Source organism: Ictidomys tridecemlineatus, chromosome 3, assembly GCF_052094955.1.
Source record: "Ictidomys tridecemlineatus isolate mIctTri1 chromosome 3, mIctTri1.hap1, whole genome shotgun sequence".
Lineage (NCBI taxonomy): Eukaryota > Metazoa > Chordata > Mammalia > Rodentia > Sciuridae > Ictidomys > Ictidomys tridecemlineatus.
Window position 1 is genome coordinate 12,970,162 of NC_135479.1, and position 23,356 is coordinate 12,993,517.

The 23,356-nt window shown below is 47.1% G+C and overlaps 1 protein-coding gene across 2 annotated transcripts in view; it reads left to right on the top strand.

Moving 5' to 3' along the window:
• The window catches only part of Prkca (protein kinase C alpha), a 401,933-nt gene that overhangs the window by 307,577 nt on the left and 71,000 nt on the right, over nt 1-23,356 (top strand). For both annotated transcript variants that reach the window (XM_078041837.1, XM_078041836.1), the window contains exons 6-8: nt 1,912-2,068; nt 3,147-3,281; nt 3,938-4,034. In XM_078041837.1, the coding sequence (XP_077897963.1) occupies nt 1,912-2,068; nt 3,147-3,281; nt 3,938-4,034 (389 nt within the window). The remainder of the gene's footprint in view (nt 1-1,911; nt 2,069-3,146; nt 3,282-3,937; nt 4,035-23,356) is intronic.

Genomic DNA, 23,356 nt, shown 5'->3' on the forward strand with positions numbered 1-23,356 from the left:
CATGAAATCCTGCTTTTAATTTTCCAAGCCACCAACTATTTAAAGTACTTTATATACATTTCCCTGAGTTCTCCCAGCAAGTTGATGCCACCAGAATTTTGGCCGTGCTCATTTTTGTAATTAGGAAAAAAAAAAAACAAAAACTAGAGGCCTCAGGTCTAGTGCCCAGGATTATGCAGAGGAGGAGGCAGGACTTAAAGTAGCTTGGCTGAGCTGCAGGGGTCCCAGTGCTGAGGCACCAGGGTAAAGAGCACATACAACTTTGGACCAGCAGGGGTCAGTGCACAGTGGGGCCACCAGCTACCAGGGGCTTTGCTCATCCTCAGCTTCTGCTCTTAGGGTCACACCCGCCTAAAATGTGTCCAAAGATCAAATATCTTTAGTATTCTTCCATTCCTCCTCTAGTCCCTGTCCTCTGCCAGCTGCAGCACCTTCTTCTAAATTTCTCCTGTAATTCTCAACTGCCATAACCTATGCCAGGTGGCAAGGTCCACGATTCTCCAACTTTTACATACATCAGAATCACCTGGGGCTTGTGAACAGCTCTCTGGTCCCCACCTGCAGAGTTATGATTCAGAAGCCTCACTGTGAGAACTGCTAGCCAGAGAGTCTGGTCCTGGGTGGATGGGTGTCGATGGTGCCTGACCAGCAAGGGACCCTGACCGCGGTAAATTCCACCCGGACTGGGGAGATAGTAAGGAAGACTTTGGTGTAGGCACCCACAAACCTTTGTCCCTTCTCATCGTTGTGGTAGATAACAAGCTGTCACTTTTGATGTGCGGTGACTTTAGACAGCTGTCCCCACTGACGTAAACCCTGCCAGCCACATCTCTGAGCAGGACTCCTCTGTGGGTGCAATGGTTTTTCCTTTTAATTGCTTTTTTTGCGGGGGGCGGGGCACTGGGAGTTGAACCCAAGGGTGCTTTACCACTGAGCTACATCTACAACACTTTTAAGTTTTATTTTTGTTTTGAGACCGGGTCTTACTAAATTACTAAGGCTGGCCTTGAACTTGGGCTTCTCTTGCCTCAGCCTCTTGAGTCCCTGGTATTATAGACATGTGCCACCACACCCAGCTTTAACTACTTTTTGACTCCTGTGTTAGTGCTTTTTAAACTGGAATGTGCTTTGGGTTCATGTGGGGGTCTTGTTAAAGTGAGGGCTCTGAGTAGTAAATTTGAAGTAAGGCCTGAGATTCTGCATGTCAAATGAGCTCCCAGGTAATGACATGCTGGTCCCTGGACTTGTACATTGGAAGGCAGTTCTGAATTACAGCCGTCTGCACCATTGGCTCCATCCATGCCACACAGTAAAGCCACCAGGGGAGCTTTGAAAAACCAGTACTTGGGCCATATTCCTTAGATATTCTAATTTAATTTTGAGCATTGATGTAACCCCTCTCCCAAGTGATTCCAAGGTAGAGCCAGGGGTCGGAATACACCAGCCTTCATGAAGAAAGGGACAACACCTCCTAAGAGTTCAAGTGCATGTGCAATGCCAGGGACCAGGTTGGGCAGGTTGCCTGCATGCGGGGAGGCTGCCCCTTTTCTCCTAGAGAGCTATGAAGGTCACCTGGGTATCTTGTTAAAATGCAGGTTCTACTTCTGAGATTTGGGGTGGGACCCAGGCTTGGCATTTCTCATAGGTGCATGAGGTCCACAGTGCTGCCAGTGCAGGCTGGTGCTGCCTCGAGGCCAGGCCTAGACCGCTCGGCCCACCCGATGACCAGTATCAAAGCCGAGAAGGTGGGGGCAGCCTTCTCGTGTTGAGGGTCAAAGGCTTCTGATTTTCACCTTCCTCCCCTTAAGCACCGTCACGATGTCCCTTGGACTCATCTTGGTGTTGACACAGAACGCTAATGAATGCAGATCAGCCTCTTTTTGTGACTTTTTCTTTCTTCTCTCTTCACAGTACGAGATGCAAAAAATCTAATCCCTATGGATCCCAATGGACTCTCTGATCCTTACGTGAAGCTGAAACTTATTCCCGACCCTAAGAATGAAAGCAAACAGAAAACCAAAACCATCCGCTCCACGCTGAACCCCCAGTGGAATGAATCCTTCACGTTGTAAGTGTGTCTCCTCTTCTAGATCAAACCCCATTCTTGTGCATCATGTAGCTCTCAATCTCATTATTAGAGATAATTGGGGGGGGAGGGACAGTGACAAATGTCTCCACACATGTCCTCATCCTAATACCTCTCAGACTGCTGTTGGTATGGACAGCTGTCATCACCTGTTTGGGGCAAAATAACTCAGTTTACCACGAACTACATGATTACAGCCCCAAATAATTACCATTATTTATTCTGCACCAGGAAAAAAAATCTGTTTAAGGTATTATTAAGCATATAAGGTGTGTCCCACCTTTTGATAGACTTAGATTTTTTTTTTCTTTTTCTTTTTTTGTGGTACTGGAAATGGAACCCAGGGACTTGCACTTACTTGGTGGCCAAGCACGTTATCACTGAGCTATATCCCCGATGTCCTGCATTTGGGTTATTTTCAGGGTTAGAAGAGGGTGTGAGGCAAGAATTGAATAATGGTTACAACATAGAACAAGTGAGTAGCACAGGAAGTGTCATCCCCACTGCAATGGGAAGGTAGCCTCACCTTTAAACAGGGAAGGCTTCCCAGAGGAGATGACCTTGAGGTGGGCCTTGAAGGATTTCAGAAGTAGGAACGGTAGAAGGGGAAGAAGGAAGGAGGGAATGGGAGGAGGGAGTGAAGAAGTCAGGAATGAGAAGTGGCTGCAGTGGTGCACTAGCAGGTGTATCTGTGGACAGCCAGAGAGGGGGCTCTCCATGTAGCAAAGCCAGCGAGCTCTGCTCTGTAAGGCGGGAGTGTGTCTCCTAGACTGTGCAGGTCAAGTCTCTGTTGCCCCTGCACAGTTCTGTCATTCCAGGGCCAGAGCAGCCAGAGACGGTATGTAAATACTGAGTTCTAATAGAACAAGCAGTGGCCAGCTTGGGCCCCTGGGCCGTGGCTGGCTAATCCCTAACCTGAGCTCCCAGTGTAGGGCTGGTATTCTGTGGGCACAGGAAGAGACATGAATGTACTATTTCAGGCTCAGATCATGAGCATATGGTATCTCCCAAGAAAGCATAGTCAAGATAACCCCGTGTGTGATTGTGTGTGTCTTTGTAGCAAACTAAAACCTTCAGACAAAGATCGACGGCTGTCCGTAGAAATCTGGGACTGGGATCGAACAACAAGGAATGACTTCATGGGATCCCTTTCCTTTGGAGTCTCGGAGCTCATGAAGATGCCGGCCAGCGGATGGTAAGGACACCCCGAGACTGAGCAGTCCCCTAGCATCAGACCACTTAGATGCGGCAGTCTGGCTGGGCACAATTTATGAGCCACTTGTCAAGCAAAAACAACTTTATTTTTAGAACACACAAGCCCCACCACAGGAGCTCTTCAGGAATTTCCTCAGAGCCCAACTGCCACTACCAGCTTCTGGCTAGCCTCTCAACCCCCTCTCCTCCCACTCTTGAGGCCGATTGGCTGGATCGTGTGGGCGGAGCCAAAAGAGTCCCCCAATGAGCAACTCCATGGTCTGAAAGGGCGGGGAAACAGCCCAATGAGCATCACCGCAGAGGAGCCAATCAGCTGGCAGCTGGAAGTTTGCTGGGGCCACAGTGAGCCAATCAGCTGAAAGTTTGCTGGGGCCGCTGTAAGCCAATCAGCTGGAAGTTTGCTGGGGCCACTGTGAGCGAATCAGCTGGAAGTTTGCTGGGGCCCCTTCCGCTGTGGCTCTCAACACTTAGAGATGCGGGAGAGAAGCCAGTTTCCATCTCTGAACTGCCCCGTAGCCTCCTGCCCACCTGGGCGCCGTCTCCCACGGGGCATTTCACTCGCCACTCAACTAGAGATGGAAGGCCAGGAGCTGCTCCGCTCGCGCTTACCTCCGCTTCTCTCTGTGTCTTTGAAAGGTACAAGTTGCTTAACCAAGAAGAAGGTGAGTACTACAACGTGCCCATTCCAGAAGGGGACGAAGAAGGAAACGTGGAGCTCAGGCAGAAATTTGAGGTGAGGATCCCAGCGAAACCTGGGGCAACCCCTTTCCTTTAGCTGGTGAAGCATAACTTCAGAGAGCCCCGGAGTCGTGTCGTTGAAGGGCAAAAGTAATTTCAACATTACACTCGTTTTCTTAATTGAAAAACATAAATGCTGCATGTAATTTCTTTCCTTTGCAAGTTGTTGGCCTTCTGTGTCCTTTGTCCTTTAGAGAATGGAGGTGGGAAATAGTGCAGAGAGGAGGGCCTGGTCAGATTCGTGTTGCTGTCACCAAAATACCTGACAAGAACAGCTGAGAGGAGGGAAGGTTTATTTGGCTTACAGTTTCAGAGGCTCAGTCCATAGGCTGCTGAGTCCATTGCTTTGGACCCACGGTGAGGCTGGACACCATGGCTGAATGGCAGGGTGGAGGAAAGCAGCTCAGCTCACAGTGGCTAGGAAGAAGGAGAGAGAGACAGAGACAGAGAGGGAGGGAGGGAGGGAGAAGGTGAGGAAGTGGCAGCTGGGGAGATGCGCACTTCCGGGACACACCCCCAGTGACCCCACCTCCACCAGCCACACCCCACCTGCCTACAGTTAGCACCCAGTCAGTCTCTTCACATGAAGGTGGACTGATTAGGTAGCAGTTTGTATAGTCTAATTCGTTGCACCTCTGAATAATCCTGCATTAGCACAGGAGCCTTGGGGGGGGTACCTCATATCCAACAATAATGTTGAATTTTGCATAAGAAAGTGATTTGCCAATCACTGGGGAGACAGCAGGGTTCTGAGTGTGGAATCCTTCTTACAAAGGTGGGCTGTTCTCAGTCCTCTCCCTGGGAGGAATTTGCTTGTAATCAGGGTACCACGCCAGCATGTTAGTGTTTTGTTGTTTTGCTGTTTTATTTTTTCCTACAGAATGCAAAAAGTCTCTAGTGTTGTTCTAAAAGACCAGCTTAAACAAATATTCCTTTGTGTTTGAGATTCCTTTATGCTTTTGCTCCCGATCTTTAGAAAAGCCAGCCTCCTGCCCTTCTTCCTGTTTTGTTTGTCTCTGTCACCCATTCCTTTCTCTTCTTTCCCCTCCCTTTGCTCCCCTCCACCTCTCCCTTTCTCCATCTCCTTACTCACCAGATGTCCAACCTCTAGTGGACACCCATCTCCCTAAGCATCTGCCTTTTATCCCAGGTCACCATTTTTTATTTCTTTCTATTTCTCTAATCAGTTTGCATGTTGCTGTTTGAGGGCTTCTTATAGAAGCCTCTGCAGTCTGTGCTGAATTCCTTATTGACTCTTTCCATTCTTCAGACTAATTAGGATTCCCTGGAATTTCTGCTCCCTAAAGAAAAGCATGCAAGTGTGTACTGTTGCTGATTTGTTACTGGAGTGTTGACACTAATGAGTTCCTACTGGTCTTGTTCTCCTTATTCTGTTCTTCCCCAAAATACAGATAGTTCAAATACTCCAATACAGATACTTCCAATTCCTAAGGAAGTAAAACATGAAACTTCAGATTTTTTCATTACATCAATGGTTAAAGTGGATCTGGGAAACACTGAAGGGCAGGGGCTATAAGGGTAGATGCCCACTGGGTGCCTAATGAGTCACAGGTGATATAGATCCATGGCAGCTCACAGCAGGTTTGGGGGTGAGTGAGACAGTAGGGAGCAATGGGGACTGGAGCAAGCTGGTGAACTTGAGCCCTGTGTCAAGGTGGCAGCCACGCTGCTCAGTACTAAAGGATTATTCCACCTACAGGCCCAGGCCCTGTGCTGCCCGCTCTGTGGCTCAAGAGAATCCAGAACTCCAGGCTTTTATATGGCATATTCTGATTTCTCTTAATGTTGGCAGCTAATTAAAACTTAGAAGTCTGTGTAGGTCAAACAGACATCTGTAGCTTTAGACACAGGCAGGGGTCAACCAGTGAGACCAGGCTGCAGTCTCTACTCTTAAAAAATATATAGGAGGAAAAAAATAAATGACAGGAAAAATACATCAAATGAGAAGAATCCCATTCTTTCCAAAGAAGCCTTAAGATATTTGGAGGAATTCAAGTACCCAGACACCAGTAGGGGTGTCACCAGGCACACCCTCACCTCCCGTGTTCTCTCTCTCTCTCTCTCTCTCTCTCTCCCCCCCTCCCTCCCTCCCTCCCTCTCCCCCCCCTCCCTCCCTCCCTCTCCCCCCCCTCCCTCCCTCCCTCCCTCTCCCCCCCCCTCCCTCCCTCCCTCCCTCCCTCCCTCTCCCCCCCCCTCCCTCCCTCCCTCCTCTGCTTGCTTGCACTCCATATCCTGCTGGGGTCGCAGGCCTGAGTCCCAGGCAGGAGGGCTGCCTTGATGCCCCTCCCAATACTACACCCCATATGATGGATGGATCCTTCTAGGGAGAGTGTCTTTTGGGAACACAGAGCACCAGTGGTACCCAACTGTCTCAGGCAGAGGAGGAATCCGGGGAGCTAACAAGAGCTCTCCGAACTTCCTGTCCTCAAGCTGATCTGTCTGAGACCTCACTTTACTGATAGAGAGATACCGGCCCATTTTTGCTGCTTCACATCCATGGTTTCCTAGGATGCAACCTTCCTGTTTTTCTGGGCAGTGAATCCAGCTTTTTATAAAGGTCAGTGTTCCAAGCCGAAAAATAAAAATAAAAACCACAGGCCAGAGGGCTTGAAGCTGAGAGCAAAAGCATTTCTCTTGAGGGACAGTTAGAGGCCGTGCACGTTGCGGGTTGTGTGTCCCTCCTGGGAGAGCTGAACTTGGCAGCACAGCACTGGCCCTGGGCCCTGTGACCTCCAAGGACAGAGGTGAGGTCAGCAGAGTTGAGAGGCAGAGCCCTGCTGTTCAGTCCCCCAAAGAGCACCTGCGTGAATTATACCCCAACTTTTTGCTCTAATCGTTTACTTAGAGCATTTAAAAACTACAACCAGCCAGGCATGATGGTGCATGCCCATAATCCCAATGGCTCAGGAGGCTGAGGCAGGAGCATCAGGAGTTCAAATCCAGCCTGAGCAACAGCAAGGTGTCAAGCAACTCGATGAGGCCCTGTCTCTAAATAAAATCCAAAATAGAGCTGAGGATATGGTTCAGTGGCTGAGTGCCCCTGAGTTCAATCCCTAATACCAAACAACAACAGCAAACACACACACACACACACACACACACACACACACACACACAAAACCACAGGAGACTATGCAGGAAGCCATTAGGTGATGGAGTCCGAAGGTGCCAGGGAGTTCATGACAACCATCATGCTGCCTTTAAATGAAATATTCTGATCTGATTTTAGGCAGGTGTTCAATCCCACAATGGTATTTTGTTGAGGTCTATAAGTGTGGAAGTTGCAAACCTTCTCTGTATCCCAGTGTTGGGAAACCCTGTGCCAGTCCAGAAAGACTATATATAGTCTGCATTTGAGCTGTTCTGGGGGGCAGCCAGCCTTTCCAAACAGGGGCCAATTGGCATCTGGGTACAATTTAACTTCCACCCCATTTCCCCCCTCTCGGTGCTCAGACCCAGGCTCCCCTCTGTGTTCCCCTCTCTGCAGATAGTTACCGCCCTGGCTGCTTTTCTCACATCAGTCTTCTGGTCCTCACCCATTCTTTCCTCCTTTCCTGCCTCCAGTAGGAGATCTACTGTGGGGCGGGGCGGGGCAGGGTGGGTTCTGTGATGGATGGTTGCTGGCCTAGGCATCTCTCAGCAGCCTTGCACAGAGGCTAGTCTATCTTCTTTCCTCATCAAGCTCTGTTTTCTAGAAAGCATTAACTAGCTGTGGTTTTTGATGTCCATCCCCAGAAATCAAAAGTCATTCAGTCTAATGAAAGAAACATCAGAACCAGTGGGCATTTACACCCTCCCCCGCACTGCACTAGCATTCATCGCATCATTCAATGGCAAGTTTGTCAAATTTAAGTTGTTGACTCTAGAATCTTGGTAAACAGAAGGATCCGTGAGCGAAGCTCTTAGGAGCCAAGGAAAATCCCAGGATGGCTAGAAAAGCCCTTGCTCCAATGCAGGTCCTGCCAGAGCTGACCCTCTGCCTGAAAAGCGATGCAAACCAGAACCTCTCCTGTGATCTTCTGGACTGTGTGTCCGTTCACCTTTGACCTGTTCCAGGTTGTCCAGACGAGGTGCACATGGTCCCTGGTCACAAACATAAATTATGCGTCTTTCCATTTGTTCACTGAGGTTCCAGCATGAGCAAAACACCCACTTCCTGTGGAGCTGGCTCTGTCCCTGTGGACCCTGCTTCTTATCTACTTGGGGATGGAGCAGGAAATTCATTGAGCATATATTATGTTCCACACTGGTGAGCACTTCCCCAGGGCCTCCTGGGGCTTTTGAGGACGACCAGGATTCCTGACTTTGCCCTGGCTCTGAGTCTCTGCTCCCCACCATGCGGCTCATAGCCAGAGTTCAGAACTGCATCTGCCTTTCTTTGGAGGAAGGATGAGTTTGGGACTCGACAAATGTTCTCCGTAAAGTGTCAGGTAATGATTGTTTCAGGCCATGCAGTGTCTGCTGTAATGTGCCAACTCTCCTGCAGCAGCTCAAAAGCACCAACAGACATAGTGACAGATGAGCATGCAGCGTTTCAATAAAACTTTATTTACAAAAGACCAGATTTGTCATGGACCAGTCTGCTAACCTGGTATAGCCCATGAACCCTGGAATCCAATCCTGGTTTTGCCCATAATTAACTACATAATCTCTCTGTGCCTTAGTCTCATTACCAGGATGGTGATAACAGCAGTATTTTCTTAATAGAGTTGTTTTAAAGATTAAATCAAATAGTTAGTAGAAAAGTCCCAAAAGGATACTTCTATACAAATGTTGGCCCTTCCAGTAATCAAGATCATTGTCAATATATTTCATTGCAGAAACTGGCTAATTATAGTTTCTTCTTCTTTTTTTTTTTAACTTCTGAAGTTTCCCTGAAAAAATGATAAATTTTCATGTTGAAATCATGTTCTATTTAAATAGTGGGCATGCTTTTGGCCCTATATTACAGCCATATTATGAAGTTGAGGCATGTCAATGAGAACCTTATCACCATTTATGCTTCTATGGGAGAATATATCCTGATTTAGATGCAGACAGCTTTCTGGGATAAATCTGTTATAATTTGGGGACTTTGTGCGTCTGGAAATGCATCAAACAACCTCTGAGCAAATCTTGTCACAGAAATGAATGTGATTCCACAATGAGATGTCAGCTGGCACTGACACTTCAGCATTCACTGCTGTGGCATAGGATCCTGATAAAGACTCAAAACCAGGACCATCTGGCAGATGATTGATTGATCTGAACCACACCGAGAACAAACACAAATGTAACCATAATGGTGGCAGCAGCCAATACTGATTGCATTCCCAAGAAAGTCCCATACTCTCCTTGGTGTAGCATCGCCATTTCAATCGCTTACAAAAATCTAGATGCAGAATTACTCACATCCTGGGCTCTTCCCAGAGGGTTTGCTGCACCCAGCCTTCCAGCTGGGAAAGTGGGGGTGCCTGACCTCCTTGCTCTCTCCTTCAGAACAGTTCTAAGGGTTCTTCCTGCCATGGGCAGTTTCACTGCTGTGCGTATCAGTGGGCTCGAGCATTTTCGTGTTGCATTTATCAGTCAGTCGATTCCTTTCCCGAGCCCCCTGGGGCCACATCTACCTCCAGAGTTCGAGTTGTCCTAGAATTAAGAAAATAGATGGAGTCAAGGGAAGGAAAGGCAGATGGAGATGAGTTCTGGGGCCATTCCCAGCCCATCCCCTTCCCAGCCCATCCCCTTCCCACCAGTGCAGAGCTCCTACAAGTGGTCCCCTCTGCTCTGGGGCAACTTACTCTAGCCCTGACTGTCTTCCACCCCATCCTGCCACCTAGAGAGAAAGGAAGCCACAGAGCAAGTAACTCTAGCTGGGGACCTGGCTCTTTCCAGGGGAGACAGCTCCCAGTGCAGTTTCCCATTTCCTATTTAATTATTGAACAAAGTAAATCTACGTTTTCTAATTTTGAACCAAGATCACCATTATCACTTCTATTTTGTATTTTGGTGGCTTTTAGCTGCAAACAGACTTTAAATGAGCTCATTTCTACCTGAGGGGTTGCTTCTCTCCTCCATGTTGTTATCAGTTCATAGAGATTCAAATCTAAAAAGGCCAGCTTTCCTTATATGATAAGACACATATTATTCAGCTTGATTATCCAGGCTTTTCATTGTTTCTATTATTTATTATACATCATTTAAAAAATAAGAAACTTGAAAACACATGAGCATTTTTCTCTTCTAACTGTAATTGTTAACTTTTGCCCCCCTCCAAAACCTAGTATAAAAAAAAATTTAGTAGCCAGGTGTGGTGGTGCATGCCTATGTTCCCAGCAATTCAGAGAGGAGGATCTCAAGTTCAAGGCCAGCCTTAGAAACTTAGTGAGACCCTGTCTCAAAATAAAAAAAAGTAAGAAGGACTGTGGATGTGACTCAGTGGTAGTGCACCCCTGGGTTTAGTCCCCAGTATCCCCCTGCTACACACACACACAAATTAAAAAATTAAGGAGACTCCTCCAAGGCAGAATGAAGACAGCTAAGAGGCAGGCAGCATGCTTTGGTCTTTGCCACAGTGGAATAAATCTGTTGTCAGAATCTAATGAAAATGGCATCCCATTAGAGAACTGGCAGATGATAGGTTATAAATAATTCTTCTGAGTATCCCGACCCAAGAAAACAAGATGAATTTATTTAATCACCATGTCACTTGAAACTTGTGTGAGCTCTCTAAAGGGAAATACTTTTGAAGTTCTATAAAGAAGGAAAGTTGTGATTGAGCATGAAATACAGCCCCCACTTTAGAAGTCAATCTCTATGGGAGCCACCTCCCATCCTGTCCCTTCCTGGGGAGGAGGAGGTGGGCAGCTGATAGGGCAGTGTTGACCGGAGCGGTGATGATATGCCCCCAGTGGTGACTGTGAGGCACCAGGCACTTCTGCAAAGGACACAACATGCCACTTTCCCTGGAGAAGTGCTATTGCACAATGGCTAAAAGTCCCAGTCCTGCAGCCAGACTGCTGGGATTCAGAGCCCCTGACTTTGGGCCAATGTCTCAGTGGTTCAGCCTGATAATTCTGGAAGGAAGATGCAATTAGATTAGCTAGCCATAGTTTAACATCCCTGCTCTACCATTTCCTGGCCGATGACCTTGGATAAGTTTCTTAACCTCTGACCTCTAGTTCCCTTGTTTGTGAAATGGAAATAATAATAGTACCCACTGCACAGAACCACCGTGAGGAGTAAATCAGTTCAATATGTAAGTGGTGTAGACAAGTACCTGACCTAGAGTGAGCTCTCATTTTCTCACTCATGGCTCTATTTTTTTTTCACTTTTATAATAGTTGATTATATGAAATAGATATGACTTAAATTTGGTTTTGACTTATATTCATGAAAAGTTATAAATTCCAAGGCTACATTTATATGTGCGAATGAAGGGCCCCAGATGGGCAAGTACAATCTCAGAATGCTGTTCTGAGCATTGTGATGTTTTGGCAAGGAATCATTTTCCAGAACAGAGGAGTGCACGGCCTGTCCTGATGCCCAGCTTCCTAGAGCCCGAGGCCTGACTCAGCCCAGGCTGCTGCTGTCTTGGGCAGCAGGCCTCCCTGCCATCTCTGCCCCACCCTCTCTCCTGGTATGTGGCACACAGAAGGCTGCTGGAGCTCGAGGGCTTCTCCCTTTGCCTTCTGATCACAAATGCCACCTCTGCCTCACTCCCAGCCATGGTCATCGGGGCTCTGCCCCCGGACCTCAAGCTGCAAGTCAGCACATGAGATGTCTGGTTTGCTCCAGCCGTAGACCAACATCACCTTCAACTGACTTGACGGCCAATCTCTCTTCTCCAAAGACCAAGAAGGCCATTAACCCTCTACCCATTGGATAGGTCAGCCCAGGGAACCCAGCCCACCTGCCTCCTGTAACCACGGTGTATCCTCAGCTCAATGACCACTCAATCACAGATTCCCAAAAGTAAATAGCTGCATATTCTCTTACCTTGAAAATCCTACAGGGACTGCGTTAATTTGATAGCCGCTGGTCACGTGTGACTCTTGAGCATTTGAAGTGTGTTCAGCCTCATCTGAAACATACTAGAAGGGTAAAACAGGCACTGATTTCAAAGACCTAGTCACATGAGAAGAATGTAAAATACTTCATAAATCATTTTGGATTAATTACATATTGAAATAATATTCAGAATATATTGACTTAAATACATAGTCAAGAAAACTAAATTGTATGTTGTATATTTTACAGTATATATTATTATTAAACATCATGACAATATTAAAATTAATTTCATCTGTTTCTTTTTACTCTTTTTTTTTTGTACCAGGGACTGATCCCAGGGACATTTAACCACTGAACCACATCCTCAGACCTTTTTCATTTTATATTAATAGCTCTAAGTTGCTTAGGGCCTCAATAAGTTGCTGAGGCTGACTTTGAACTTGTGATCCTCTTAGCCTCTCAAGCCACTTGGATTGCAGGCATGTGCCACCCTGCTCAGCTCTTTTTATATTTTTAATGACTTTACTAGAAAATGTGAAACTTTGTATGTGGCTCAGATTGGACAGGGATTGTCTAGAACATTCTTCCCAATGAAGAAAAATAGGATGTTGTACAATAAGGACTGACATGGAGACCCATGACTTTATACTTTCCCAGGACTCATAGATCATTTGTTTCCAAACAATCTAGACTGCTGGGTCCCTTTTTAAGATTCTAGGGCTGTGACTGGGCCCAAGTCAGTATAATTTTTGCAAGTAATTATGTTAGAGATGAGGATGTAACCAAGTTGGGATAATATGTGCGTTACCTAGTAATTTAATATTATACATTTCTAATAGTTCTAAAAGTCCATTGAAAACTATTGAAATTTTTTGGTTACTTGGAAAGTTGTGGGAGATCAGAAGTGAAGAGAAGTAAAAATATAGAGTACCCATCAAGACCTTCCACGCTGACACAAAGCTGTTTCCTGTCCGACCAAAATGTCTCCCTGAAGGGCTTGGGGTTCTATGGAGTACATGAACAGATATTTCACAAGTGGCACTAAGCTTTCATGGCTAAATTATTTTATTCGAAAAATGTGTTCAAAAAGACTCTAAAAATATCCACCGGTCAGAATTGAAAGCTAGTTGTCAGTAAGGTGGCAGGATAGAAGCTTTCTACCACGTCCCCCTATAGAAGCATCACTTTTGACAACAGCATATGAATGAGGTCACCTCTGTAGGACTCTAGGAATTCAGGGGAGACGTCCAGCACACTGTTGAAAAGGAAAATCTGAGACTAGGTGGGTACATTGAAGAAGGTAAGAAGAAATTACCTGTGCCCCTTCTCTCCAAATTGAGGCAGCTCAGAGCCAAGAGGACCCCTCAGCCTGCAGTTGCTTCCACAGGAGAAAGGAAAACCTAGTGAGTGAGCACCCACCTCCTCCAGCCATGCTGGGCACCGCCCAGGAGCCCACTGCCTTCTCACCCCACCCACATTATGTAGATCAGCCAAGCTGAGAGGTTAGGGCATTGGGCTTCCATCAAAGGCCCACTCAGGAGCCACTTGGGGTTCCCCACCCACAGACCCTCACAGCTAGGCCATGAGCACCTTAAACACATGCAGAAAAATATATGATGTGTGTGTGTCTTTCACATTTTGCATGTGTGTGTGTGTTTGTGTGTGTGGCCATTTAGCACCATATGAGGGTTTAAACTAAAAGGAGCTACAGTGAAATGGGTCATGAAAAAGCTGCTTTGTGGGTTTGTGATATAGATCCGGAAACTCGGAGCAGCGTCACCCTGGAGACACTGCAAATTGCCTTCAGGTCACATGTGAGTCTGTGTTCATTTAGTCAAGGGAAACATTTTGAGATTTGCCCTCTTACTGATTAGCAAATTAATACGACCCAATCACTCCCATAGTTAAGTACTTAAATCAATGTGGATCAGGCTCAATCGCTACATGAGATGTGGAAAGAGCAAGCAGGCATTTTTCTCTTTTCATTACTACTGTTGAAATTGGATTTTCTGAAAGCCTCCATTGTCTTTGAAGACTTTATCTAATTTGCAATGTTCTTTTCCAGATGGGGGGAAAAATAGTTCACTGGAGACTCTTAGATAAATCGTCGCTGTTTGTTGATTTGATCAGCCGTGCCACAGTTACTATAGAAACCTGAGTGCTTTCAGGTGACCTTTTAGACACAAAACAGAAAATCTATGTGCCCTCAATATGGATTCTACTTCTTTTTTGTCCCAAAATAGCTTACTTAATTACTTTCTGAACTGTGTGATGTTCAGGGGGAAAAAAATCTATAAAATACACATTGGTTGAGAGAGATTTTAATGTGTGTCCTTTAGCTTTGTCTTCGAAACAAAGTCTTAGACTGAAATAGGTCTTGTAGTGAAGATCAATTTCACACATCCATTAGATCATCGTCAGCGGAGGTTAACACTGTCACTCATCTGAGCAAACACAGAGAGCCTCTGAAGGTAACTGCGCAGCATTTCTGACTAGTCCATAGGGGAAGATGAGTGCATTTGTATTCTAACACTGGTGACACGTGTTCTTAATTTATCCTGGAGAAATAATTTTTGTAGGAAAACCCACAAAAAGACCCTCTATTCCAACTGTCTATTCCATCCTAATGAATTCCTGGATGATGTGAAAGGGCTTGTGTTTATAGTTAGGAGGACGGCTTGTGGGTAGGTGGTGCTGGAAACAAGGCAAGACTAATATTAAATGTTAGAAGCATTGATGCACATATCCCCAGGCCCTGGTACCCACAGCAGACATGTGAGCACCAAGGATGCTTCCCTCTGTTTATAGGAATTGGAACAAGGGAAGACAGAGATGTTGTTCGCTGGCACAAATGTAAATGTGAAAGCTGAACACTGATGGGGGTCTTTATGGCTGTATCTCAGGCACATAAGAGAAAGCTAAAGTTCCTAAGACCCTAAGATCTCGCTCCTAGACTAGAGGGACACCATTGTCATGCTGTTTTGCTGTCTTTCCCAAGGAACTTGTTCTAAGAGAATTAGGATGGAAGGCCCCTGGAGAGTTCAGGCCCAAGGACACTAAATCCCTGAGTCTCCTGAAGGAGGACACTGACCAGCCTGTGCTCTGGATCCTTGCAGCTCCAAATATGGTTGGAGCAGGGACCAGGAACTTCTGGGAGCTTATTTAAAATGAGCGATCTCAGACCCACTCCTGCCTTTACGAGTGAATCGGTATTTTAACAAGATCCCCAGATGCCTGTTAACGTTTAAGAAGCACTAGTCAAGAAGAAGTGTTGACTAATGAGGAAACACATTCAGTCTTCAGTGGTCACGGAAGGACGGGCTCTGTCACCTCAGTATCCATATCAAATTGTGTGAGCCCCAGCGAACCGTGACCCCCCTGCCCTGCTACCTGATTTTGTGTCACCCATGAACTAAGAATGGTTACAATATTTTTAAATGATTGACAAAAGTCAAAGGAGGCTAATATTTGTGAGACATGAAAATTGAATGAAATTCGGATTTCACTGTGTTTGTTCACACAGCCACATTCATTCATTCCCACGTTGCCTGTGGCTGCTTCTGGGCTAGGATAGCAGCGTTGAGTGACCAGAGACCATATGACTCCCAAGGTCTAAAATATGTGCTCTCTGGTCCTTTGCAGAAAAAGTTTCCTCACCCTTTCCATTCAAACTGGAAAGGCTGTCTAACATCATATTTCTTGATGGGAAAACAAAGCACAGAAGTAATGAACCCAAGCTAGTTGGTAGCAGCACCCTGGTCTCCTCTTCGGGGACGATGCTTCTCATTTCCTTCCCCGTGACCTCCAGTTTTCCGCCTCTGCTCTGTGCATCTCCGTGCTCGCCCTTGCATCTAAGCACTTCCGTTCACTTTCCTGAGGCCCGAGCTCTTCAGACCTTTGCAGAATTCTGAAGCCTCGTAAATTGATCTGATTGTACAAACTGAAGGCCGCTTCCTTGCTGGACCCTGTAGTGTTTGTCCCCTTCATGTTTGCTGGGTAAGAACCATGGGCCCTCCTCTGACCGCATGGAGACCTACACACCAGGCCCCAGGTCTTGCCCTGTCCCCTGGGCTTCCTCAGCAGAGCAGCACATCCCTGAAGGTGGCTGGAGGATGGAGAGGCCATTCTGGAGCAGGAGAGCATCTGTCCCCCCACAGGCCCAGATCCTCGTGGCAGTGGCTAAGCCCACACGTGTGATGAACCTGTTTGCTGTTGGAGATGGGCCAGCTCCTCTCTTGTACTTTTTATGATTGCAGAAATCTCAGTTCTGGAACTCTCTACCAGGTGGATGGGATAGCCACTCTATCAAGCTCTGTCCCTGGGCATAGAGTGTTAAGGCAGAACCTTGTTCTTAAGAACATCGCGGAGTGGTACTGGGGAGTGAGACCTTTGACCTTATCTCCACTCTCTGGATGATAGTCCTGAGCCTCCCAGTGGAGTGGGACCAGAACTTTCTTCTCTTCTAGATGGTAGCTACCCTACTGCAGGGACCTGAGTCAGGCCAAAGCCAGGTCACTGTCGGGTACCAGTGACTCTAGCTCCAAAGAAACTGATCAAGCCTCAGGGCTGAAAGACTGACCGCCTGATGTGTCATGGCCTTCACCAGGGCTTAGGGCCAGAGAGAATGCAGAATGGCAGCCCCCAAAATGAGGTCCAGGAACCTGTGGCCAGGGCACTCGTGCGTGGGGTTTTTTGGTTGTCGTTGTCATGAATGAGGTCCCTTTGCCCTTTGAGCCCCTTGCCATAATGTCCAAATGACAGTGGTACTTCCCAGCTCATGAAACCAACCACATGCAAGCAGAGAGGAGTGTCGCTGCTCAGGAACTTGGTGAGTTCCGTGGCTGCCCTGTCTCCAGCCCTTAACTGAAACCCGAGGTGGCACTGGGGCAGCAGTGCAGCCTCCTCACACTTGCCACCTCCACCCTGAGCAGAGGCGCTTTGCTTCCTTCCCCTCCCCCCGGGCATCGAAGTATGCAGTACCCCTGATGTGTAGACGGAGGGGAGCTGTTGGAGTCTGAGCTATGCCTTTCCTTAAACTTTTTCTTTTCCAGAAGAGATATGAGTTGCTTTGTCACATCCAAACGTGAAACAGCCTTTCCATTCTTTCTAGGTCCATTTCAATCTAAGAGTGACAACTGCCCAGGGGCTGCTGCAGGCTGGGAAGCTGCCCAGCAGTTGTATTGAGGTAGAGGGTTTTTGTCTCCCTGTAGCAACAAGTGACCTATTGCAGACGGAAGTTGGAGGCAGGAACTTCCTAAAGCCGCCCCATGTGCACCTCAGCACATCTCGGCTAAACCAGAGGATCCTGTGCCTAGAGCTATTGAAGCAAAGGTTGGGTGGCCCCACAGAAAGGTGCAGGGGAAAGGCCAGATTGAGTCTCCTCTCAGATTCCTTCCAACACCAACATTCCAGCACGGCTGTTTTTGCTGCTATTATTGGTTCCCTTTAATCTTGATGTGGAATCAAGATCTTGAGCTGAAAATAGAGCTCTTGGGGTTGGAAGAAAATGGCCTATGTTGAGAACAATTATAAATAGATTGGTGACTTGTGATTTAAAGAACCATAATTAAAAGATGTCATGTAAGATAGTCTATCAATACCTGTGAAAAGAGATATAAAAGTCATGATTTGACCACTTTCCCATTTTAGAAGACAGAGAGCCTTATAACTCCAAAGTGTAATCTGCCCTAATCTCCCCTTTAGGTTTGGGTCAGGTTCAGGTCTGCTATGACCCACTCAGGCGGTGGAATTCGGAATTGGAAAACCAGCCTCCGGCACTGTGAAGCCTCCTCTGTGCCAACTTGTATGGTCCCTCTCATGACGCCTGTATGGATATTCTCTGTTAACGATGTCAACTTATTTTTCTCACATTAGTGACTGAGACAGGGAAGTGATCTAGTCATGATGGAGTTTCTTTGACAGCAGTAGAGGTGAGAAGAAGTAAACCTGCCACAGGGTCCCTGTTGACCTGCCTCCAGTTACCCAGTGCTGATTAACCTATGTCCCACCAGAGTGTTATTATCAGTAACCCAGGGCACGTCGAGATGCTAAAGATCCTCCTGAACCATCAAGAAAAAAATCATCAAAACAAAATTTGTTCAAAATAAGTGGGTTTGGTTTTATTCTAACTTCTTAAATAATGGCAATCCATGTGTGAAATTGTTGTTTGCTACTTCAGACACGCAAATTAACCAAATGCCCCATTATCCCATCATTTAGATTGGCCCTGAGCACCTGTTTGATATGAGACCACATCTTGTCTCATAAATGCTATGAGAAAGAAGAGAGAAGGATCCTGGTCCCATATGGTTTGATTCCAGGCCTTTCACTGTCCAAATCAGAGCACTTAGTTCCTGTCCCTCCAAGGCCAAAGCAGACCTTTGGCTGGTACATTACATAGCTTCCTGTCACTGTGACAAAATGCCTGAGAAAGTCAACTAAAAGGGGGAAAGACTTATTTGGGACTCATTGTTTCAGATTTTCAGTTCATGGTCTGCTGGCTCCATGTTCTGATTCTTAGAGGAAGCTCCTCTTCCTGTCTCCTCTTCCTCCTTACCCCCATAAAAAGTCTCTCCTGGATTTTTGTGGCTGCTGAACTTAAGCCTCTGGCCATGTTTTTCTGTCTTAAGGTTGCACTATGTGTTCTGATGGTTTGAGTCTCACCCCGTTTGTGTCAGTCTGTGTCCCACAGCCCTCCAGTATCTTCATTAACATAGACCAGTCTCCCCTGCTCTTCACCTGTTAAGTCAGCTTAACAGGTGATCATGGATCAAGATCAAAGACCAGAGATCAATGATAAGTTCAACTCTTAAAAGCATCAAATGAACAGAAATGAGTGCATCTTTAAATCGACAGCTCATTTTCCTTTCTGTTAATAGAGATATTTTAGTCACAGTTAAGGCTCATTTCCAATTTTAAATAGCATGCATCTGCATTAGCATGTAATCAATATGGTACACTTTACTACACGAGCGGGTTCGTATGGAGGGTGTAGTGTAATCCATCGTGGACTGAAATCGTCCTGTTGTCCTGATGATCTCAATGCCTGGCTTAATGCTTCTCACTGCATTTCATGTTTTCTCATTTTTAAATTTTTTTTTCCCAATTCAGTTAATTGTCACCACCTAACCCGCCATTCTATCCCCAGACTCTCTGATGGAATTTTGCCACTAGCATGTAAATTCTTTTTAAAGCCAAATCTATTATGGTCACTTCTGATTGCACCTCTCTCTTTGGGGGAGCTGGAGGGACACAAACCAGCTGTGCTTTTGGTGCATTGCCTTCCTTCACCATTAAAACCAGCCTCAGATTGTAACAGTATATTTGTACTGAAACAAACTGGGAAATGTAAATAGTCAAACACTTCGGTGAAGAATTAGCAAAAGAGAAAATCCCACCCTCCTCCCTAAGCTAGACTCAACATATAATACTCTCTTTTAAAGACAGTGTCTTAAAGAAAGCATTTAATAGCCAGGAAGAGTTGCACACATCTGTAAATCCCAGCTACTTAGGAGGCTGAGGCAGGAGGATCACAAGTTTGAGGCCAGCCTGTGCAACTTAACATAAAAAAAATCTCAAAAAGCCGGAGATGTAACTTGGTGATAGAATGCTTGCCTAACATACACAAGGTTCTGGGTTCAATTCCCAGTATCACACCAAAGAAAGGAAGGAAGGAAGGAAGGAAGGGATACAATAGAAAAAGAAAGTAATAGGTAATGTTTTTAGAGTCTGTCATCTCTAGAATTACAGATGTGTCCCCTGAGGGGACCCCCCAGGAGATCTATGACCCAGAAAATTTGGAAGTAGAAAGGCAGGAGTATTTCTCGAAATCACACAAGTCCTGCAGAGTGTGGCATCTCTTGTGGGGAGCACTTCTGCCTTCCGAGAATTCTCTGCCACTCCCTCCTGTCTGGGCTTTAAACCCTCTCACTGTGCTGTGCATTCACTTTGGAGAGACATTTTGGGCTGTCAGCCACATTCACACTGAGCCACTGGGCAACTTCTTGGCCCAGAGTAAGCCCAGTCCAAGTTCTCAGAGGAGGTGGGCAGCTCCGGGTCATCCCGAGAGTCCGGGAGGGTTCCTGTTTACAAACAAATCAGTGGCCTGTCATCTTACGCCTGGATATGCTGGGGACCGCTTTATGCAGGCGAAGTGAATTCATGGGGCCCACGCACCCAAAATGTGACCTTGGGCTCTTTTGTCCGTGTGATATGATATGACTGAGCAATGTTTCTTCATCCTTGTTATGTTAAAAAAATTTTTTGTTATTCCAGGGAGAAATGATATACAAATTATTAGGGCTGCATTTCATAACATGTAGAAAAGCTAGGTGCTGGTATAAAACAGATGTGGCTGAAGAGGAAAATAGAAAATGGAAGGAAGGATTCGGGCAAGTTCGTCCCCCTCTGGGAACCCCGCCGCCCGTCCCCCACGCAGGCAGACTGTGGCTCTCCTGAATTCTGGCAGGAACTGCTGGCTCTTTAAAAGGACTTCCCTCTCCCTGCACCTTCTGGGCAGCTGCCCCCTCACCTTGTCACCCCAAGTGGGCATCCCCGGGTAGTGGGTAGGTGCCAGCCGCCTGGGTTCAAACCCAGCTCACCATGCCTAGCCTCGTCGCCAGGGCCACTTTGTCACCTCTATAACCACAGGTTCTCCAGCTCTGAAGATGGAAATGATAAAAAGCACCAACCTCCTAGGGTGATTAGGAAGATCAGATGAATAAATATAAAACGTGTCTGGACTTAGGGCCTGGCTAGGTTTGTGTCCACCGAGGTCATCATCCTTCCTGCTTCCTGCCCCCAGGAGGTAGGACCTGAAGCTCTTCCCCCATGGAGGTGCCAGGGTGCATTGCAGTGTCCTGGGTGGCCTTTGTCAAGTGATTGCAAACTCTGTGTTGTGTTTTTCCTCAGCCATTCGTGGGCCCCAGGCTGGGAGACCCCCGTGGTGCACACATCAGTGTTTCCTGTGTCTTTCATTGTGGGTCCAAGGACAAGAAACAGATCATTCTACCCAAGAAGCAAGGGTCACCCTCGTGGTGGAATACACCCCGCTTGGGCGGTGACAGAGGAGAGCCATCACTCACTCACAACTCTGAGTGCCGTCACTGACTTGGTCGTGAGCTGATCTTCACCTTGTGGCTTTTTCTGAAAATAGGCTTGTCAGTGATCAGTCCACCACTGACCGCTCTTTCTACTGACAGTCTAGAAAGAAGCAAGCAGGAGGCTGCTCTCTGTGACTCACCAGTGGCCATGGGTGGGCAGCCAGAGTTTCCCAGAACTGATGGCTCCCTGCAGGTCACACTGCCTCAGTCTGGCAGTCTCGTTTCTAATTAGGGTGTTCCTTTAAATCCACACTGCCTTAGGCGCTAACCCCCATAGGTACCCATGGAGGTCACAGTAACTGTATTAACTTAGATTTAGCAGGCTCTTTCCTGATCCCTTAACAAAACCCCCATCTACTTCCTAGGTCCACTATTTGCATCTGGGAGATGCTGGGAGAAACTTGGGTGTGGGGGAACCCGTCTGTCTACACAACTTTCCTTCCCAAATCAAGGCCCTCTGCCCTTGAGGCTATTGCATCTCAGCCAGTCCCCCTCCACTGCTTCCTGTGGGAGAATGCACCCTCGTGAGCCAGACCTCAACCTTCTGTGGTCCCCCAAGCCTCCAGACCTGGAGGGCCAGAGCACTAAAGTGTATGTTCCGCATGGAAAGCAAAGTACCCCTGACCCAGCAGCCCCTGATGCCCCAGGCCTGGGCGATGGCAGAGCTGGGAAGGGCTCCCTCTCCTGCTCCTGTCCCAGAGACCAGCTGACAGGCCAACCCCTGTGGATTGCACAGCCATGTTCCCAGGTGTCTTCTCCTCCCTCTGCCCCTTCCTGGACAAGGGCTCTCTCTTTTGATACAGGCTCCTTGCAGCAGCTGATGGTTATAACCAAACTTCTCAGTGGCAGCTGCTACCAGCTACTGAACCCTGATCATGCCCTGTCACAACAGGAAGCCAAACTAATGGGTTCCAGAGAGGGACAAAGGGAGATAAAGACTCTCACATGCATATTTTGAAGATAAAGCTGGGGTCAAGTGGAGCTCTGCTCTCTGATGGAGAAATCTTTATTTGTATATGTCTCATTATCAGGTTAAAGACTCTGCAAGCATTATTCTTTGTATTCAGAAAGTTACAAGACTAGAAACATCAATGTAGCTTTTCCACAGTTGCCATGTGCAGTGTTAGGAGCTCAAGAAAGTCTGTTGTTTAAAGTTACTAACAGTAACAGTAACAAGCCGGCAGGCTCAGGGGCAGGAGAGCTGACACATTGTGGTTGTCCAGCAAGAGAGTTCCTCTACTCCCAGGAACTGTATGCCTGAGATCAAGGTCGACGCTGATAAGACTCTTGCACAGAGCCTCCTCGTGCAGGGCATTCCCACAGCAGCCAAGTACCTTGTGCCCCTCCACAGGAACATTCCCAGGCGCCAGTCATGTCACAGGTCATCAGAGACCCCAGTCTCAGACACTGTCCTCCCATTCTCTGTCACTGCTCTCCACAGATGAGGAAAGGAGTTTTAGTCCATTTAACAGGTGAGAAAACTGTAGGCTTGGAGGAGTGTAAATACCTTGCCTGGCATTCGAGTCCACACCTGGTGGACTCCAGCTCCCCAGCTTGCCACCACAGAGTGCCCCGAGCTTTCCCGGGAGCACTTTGCCCTGGAGAGCCCAGAAAAGAGCCCAGCAAAGGGCCCAGAGCATCGCAGCTGCCCACCATGGAAGCAGGTGTTCCACAGAGCTTTAAGTAGGTCCCTGATTTTAAAAAACTGGTGTGGTTTAAAACTGCTCAGGAAGACTTAATGAAATCAGCAATTGTGAAAATTCTATGCCAAATTTAACGGCAGTTGGCTCCATTTTCAAAATGCTTGCTCTCATCAGGTAGAGTCATTTTGCAAAAAATATAAATGGGAAAGTTGAGCAAATATATCCTTCGTACTAGGGACAGGATCTTTAAGAAAATTAAAACTACCTCTCTGAGGATACAGGTTCCGAGCCTTTTGCTCAGGGCGGGGTTCCCTGCTCATATGTTTCCTGCCACTGCCCAGCACTGATGGCTGGGCTGCTGTTTACCGACTGCAGGGAGCTGGTGTCCTGCGCTCCGTTAGCTCCAGTTGAACTCCCCCGTAGTAGCTGTTTCACTGAATCCTGCCTCATGTGACTGTCATCATTTCTCATTATTTTCCAGATTGTTCTTTGCTTCTACTTCTAAGACACAGTGGCCCTCTTGGCCACCCTCCCCCGGGCAGCCCACACCGCCTCCTTTTCTC